Source organism: Engraulis encrasicolus, chromosome 10, assembly GCF_034702125.1.
Source record: "Engraulis encrasicolus isolate BLACKSEA-1 chromosome 10, IST_EnEncr_1.0, whole genome shotgun sequence".
NCBI classification, from domain to species: Eukaryota; Metazoa; Chordata; class Actinopteri; order Clupeiformes; family Engraulidae; genus Engraulis; species Engraulis encrasicolus.
In genome coordinates this window covers 41,549,143-41,554,142 of record NC_085866.1, presented here as the reverse complement: position 1 = coordinate 41,554,142, position 5,000 = coordinate 41,549,143, and the positions used below count along the sequence as shown (strand labels likewise).

General features: G+C 41.1%; 1 protein-coding gene across 2 annotated transcripts in view; it reads left to right on the top strand.

Annotated features, from left to right (window-relative positions):
• The window catches only part of mtor (mechanistic target of rapamycin kinase), a 167,099-nt gene that overhangs the window by 39,510 nt on the left and 122,589 nt on the right, over positions 1-5,000 (top strand). For both annotated transcript variants that reach the window (XM_063208916.1, XM_063208915.1), the window contains exon 25: positions 2,438-2,584. In XM_063208916.1, the coding sequence (XP_063064986.1) occupies positions 2,438-2,584 (147 nt within the window). The remainder of the gene's footprint in view (positions 1-2,437; positions 2,585-5,000) is intronic.

The window sequence follows — 5,000 nt, the reverse complement described above, 5'->3', positions numbered from 1 at the left end:
ATTTCAAACATATATAAAAATACTACAGAGTTGAAACAATATATGTTTGAAAGTGCTTATGTCCCTTAGCAGTAATGTTGTCATTAATCTGTGCAACTGATATAGAAAATGTGATTGTTGAGCTTCATAAGTAGGATTTTATGAGTCACTGTGATACAGACTGACACATTTTTCATCATAAATCCCTGTAACGTCTGATTTGAATATAGTCACCCTCCTTACACAAGACTTCCTTCTCCAGAGATAATCCCTAGTGTATGTTCATAGGATTTTTCCAACACATAAGGGATCAATAGCGCAAAAACACTTTCAAAACAGTCAACGGTGTTACTCAACTGTGTTACGGTCAACAGTGCAGGGGAACAAGTCGGCACTTTTTTAGGAGAAAAAAATAGAGCAGACAAACCCATCACCCTAGAAGACAAATTATTTTGTTTGTTTGTCTGTCAATATGGATATAAATTGGCAAAAACATACTCCTCCTCAACTGTCATCAGTGTTTCCAGATTGGGCTGGTTCCCGCCCAATTGGGCTGCTTAGGATGGCCGTGTGCGGGTAAAAATGGCATCTATCAGAAAAACCTTCCCACTTTTTGCCATATAAATCAATAGAATTGGGCGGGTTTTTAGGGCGGATTTTGATAATTTTTTGGGCTGGAAATCATCAGCCTCATCTGGCAACCCTGACTGTCATACTTAATTGTAACACCATTGACGGTAACACCATTGACATTTCAGCCATTTTTATGGTGTTGTGCTAACTGAGGACCTCAGAAGTTCCACCACAACACCTTAATCAATTCATGTATCAGTATGCTTTATCTGTGTTTTTCTACATGTGATTTCTCGTTCAGATTCTTATGAATATGTTGATAACACAGTTGACAGGCAATTTTCCCGCTATGAGAACATGAAAAAGAATGGATTAAATTATGGAAGGATGGAGCTCAAAATTTACCAAAAAGTCTTCCCGTATCCTGCCAAAGAGGTTATGACATCACGTGATGTTATTCGTATGGCCTAAGACCAAACCATTACTGATTTATGGAGGAGGTTTCAGACCGTGACACGGTTAACACAGTTTTCGTGGACACACACAAAATGGCAAATTTTATGTATAATGGAAAGGACAGTGGTCTTTCTGACAGTTTTGTCATATTGTGATGATTACTGTGAATCAACATTTGCAATCGTCTTGGGCAAAACAAGTTTCTTTACATGCTAATATGAAGACTGAATCTGACATTTGGAAAACAGGACGGCATGAAAACGCCCAAAACCAGTATTAAATATTCATTCTTGCTGAGGGAAATAATGCTATGTCTACACTTTCTGTATTATATGAAAGATAAATGTTTTCTAATGTCCAAAACATCATTGGATGCAGTTAATAGTTAGTGGAATTGCCAAATAAAATCCACGGACTTAAAAGTGTAGGCGAATTAGAGAATCACTCTTATAGACTTGTTAGTCTTTTCAGTGATTGCTGATTTAACATCAGGAGTATACATTTATCTTACAACTTACAACAAACCTATTTAGGTGCTGGTTACTCGTATCCGGATATTTTTTATCTATTCACATGTAAACGCGACATGTGGATAGAAATAAAAACTTTGTTGTAACAGGTGCGTTTTAGTCTCTTAAATGGGATGTTTTTAAAGGGACAGTTTGGTCAATTTCAACATGCAGTTGTAATGCTCACACTACCCTGGACTTGTCAGTGCCTGAGATTTTTTTTTCTTCTTCTTCAGCCGTTTCCGAGATCCTGGTCATTGTAATGGGGGCAGCTCTTTGTTTACATTTAAAAAAAACATTTTTATTTATTCCCAAAAACATCCAAAAGGTTATAAAACATCAGCAGACAACTAGCAAACAGCAGTACCTTTTGGGAAAATATTTGGAGTTGGCCTATGTTTCATTTTTTAAAAATGTAAACAAACGCTGCCCCCATTAGAATTGCTCATATCTCGGAAAGGGCTGAGCCGAAAAATGTGGCATCACCAGGTACTGACAAGTCAAGGGTAGCATGAGCAATACAACTGCATGTTGAAATTGACCATACTGTCCTTTTAAAGCCAGATTTTTTTATATGCACATTCTAAAACTCTGTTTACATGTAAACGGAAGGCCAAATCCAGTGTGTTTTCAAAAAGATTAATATACATGTAAAAAGCTTCTTAGAGACATGAAGGCTGGATTACTTGTCAATGTTACTTAACATAACTTCTGTTGTCTACTACTGCTCATCTTGGTAAATGTTCTTCAATCACTAAAAACAATACAGTAGTTGAAACCGTTAAATTGAGTTTTACAGCTGAATTGATCTGGTGCTCAAGGGTACACTTTGAGAAGTGATTAAATGATTGATTGAAACAAACAATCTCTGAATTGATCAGTGTTGCATTACATAATGGCTGGTGTGTGCTGGTACTCAGGGCTACACGCTGGCTGAGGAGGAGGAGGACCCACTGATCTTCCAGCACCGCTCGCTGCGGAGTAACCAGGGCGACGCGCTGGTCAGCGGCCCCGTGGAATCAGGACCCATGAAGAAGCTACACGTCAGCACCACAGCCCTGCAGAAGGTGGGCAAGCAGCCAACATCACATTCAATTTCATTACATTATATTACATTATATTACATTTAGCAGACGCTTTTGACCAAAGCGTCTTACAAAGAGGACATTCAAGCAAGTCCCGAGTGTGGGGTCAGTACAGAGTACAGCACTATACACGTAATGTAGAACAGATAGAGAGCAGAAAAATAGTGGAGGAAGAAATGTAGTGCAGGTTAGTACCCATAATTAGAGGTGAGTAGAGTAAGTTATGTTATGCAGGGAAGCTCTCCAATGCAATAGGATTTCAGTTATACTCTCTGAAATTGCACAATTCTCATTTGCTGGTACACATAATAACTGCAATGTTTCCAGAAAGCCCCTCACCAGCACCAGCACTCTGTACTCAAACAACACGACACTACTTCCCTCCTTTTTTCAATTCCTCCCATCAGGGTTGTAAACTCTCTGGCATGTTGCTTGAAGTTATGTGTTGGACAGTACAGTACATTTATCATTTTGTCAGCAGACAGCTTTGCCATGTGTCCATAATTGCAGTTTCGGTAATCATCCCTTCCTTCATGTCTTTCATTGTGTATTTGCTTTGGCATGCAACAAACCAACAACATCACAATCCCTTCCTTTGTTGCTGATTGTTAGTGTATCATTGGTGGTAACAGATCTTAGGCATGGTACCTGAAATGAATTATGGAACAGTAGAGTTCATGTAGCATTATATTGGGAAACATTCACAGTAACTACAACGTCCTCATCAATTCAAGCATAGAGTCAGTTTTTGATTTATGGTCGTCATTTGTCAGCCGTTGTGGTGCTCCCTTTCCCCCTTTATGAACTATATGTGTGGAGCATGTGTCATGTAGTGCCCCCTCATTGGTCATAAATGGTTGGTGCCACTGGCCCTTATGGATAATCTGGCTATGATCCCTTTTATACATTTGCCTTGGCTCACCCAACCACCCAGTCTACAGTATATATACTGTGCCCTCTGTAGTGCCTTTGTTTGACCAGCGCTCTTCTTTCCACTATCACTTCCCGGTCCAATCATTTGCCTTTCCCTCTCTCTGCCCTGTACCTTCTCCTCGGCCACCATCTATTTTCCAACCCAGCATTCTTCCAATCCTCTTGTCCTTGTCCCCTTTGAGGAGTACCATCACAAATATGTGATTAGAATTTTGCCCAAATTTTGAGTTCTCATTATGATGTCATAATGTCTTTGCGAGATTTTTAACACAGACGTAGAGCTGTAGAGTGTTCCAGTAAAATTCTAGAAGAACTTCTAGAAATTCCTTACTCCTCAAAGGGTTTTAAAGCTCTCTGTCTATCTTGCACTTTGTTGGCTCTGCCTCTCACTCCTCTGTTGTAATCATTTGTCATTGCACACTTTTACACTTAAAATTGCGGTTGAAGTTGAAGTGCTTTGAGCATTACCAGGCCATCAGTACCTGTTTATTTTTCTGCACCACCCTTCCAATAGTCTTAAATTGCATTTAATGGGAGTTGGCTCTTTGTAGATTTGACACTGAGCTGTGACTCACCACTGCGTGCTCACCCTCTTTAGCCCCTGCCCCCTCTCTCCTTAATCACCCATGTAGAAAAACAATAACACCTTGGCTCGTTAATTAGTAGTGTTTTTTCGATGGTGATAATAATAAATCAGAGGGTTCCAAGCTCATTTGGAGGTGGTGAGGGGAAGCCAGCGTTATCATTAGAGGGAGACCCGTGCCTGAGGACTGCCTGACTGTTCTGTGTCGGCCTTAAGCGCTCCTGACAGCAGTTTATTTTCCCTCCCCTTGCCCACCTTCGATTGGCCCGCTGCCCTGTCGACACCAGAGGCCACCAAGCTAAACAGCAAGGGCTTATCTGGAACCATCGGCCCTCGGCTTATACAAATACTTGCTTTTCCCTTCCACGCACACATGCACGCACACTTGCATGCACACATGCACACACATGCACAAACACACACACATAGACACACACATACACACACACACACAAGTACTTGCTTTACCCTTCCACGCACGCATCATGCACACACTAATGCGCGTGTGTACGCGCACACGCACAATCATTTTGTTTCATCCATCCTCAGAAGCTTTCAACGCAATGTCATCCCCGTAAGCCGAGCATGATTCCCCCAGTTAGCTCGGAACACGCTGTTCCTGCTTTCGCCGCTCGCTATTCCCGTTCCCTTTTTTACCCGTAAATGCCGTTTGTAACCAGATATGGACCTGGACAGCAAAACGTTTTGTTACGGCAGGCGGGAAAGCAGATCTGTGAAAAATCACCTCAGTCAACAACATCAATACCTCGTGAACTTCCTGGGATGAAAAATGTGAAATTGAATGGAAATCCAGATGCAGGGCCAACAAGACAGAGTAGAGCGAGTGAGGAAGGCATCAGTGTGAAATATGGTAATTAAAAG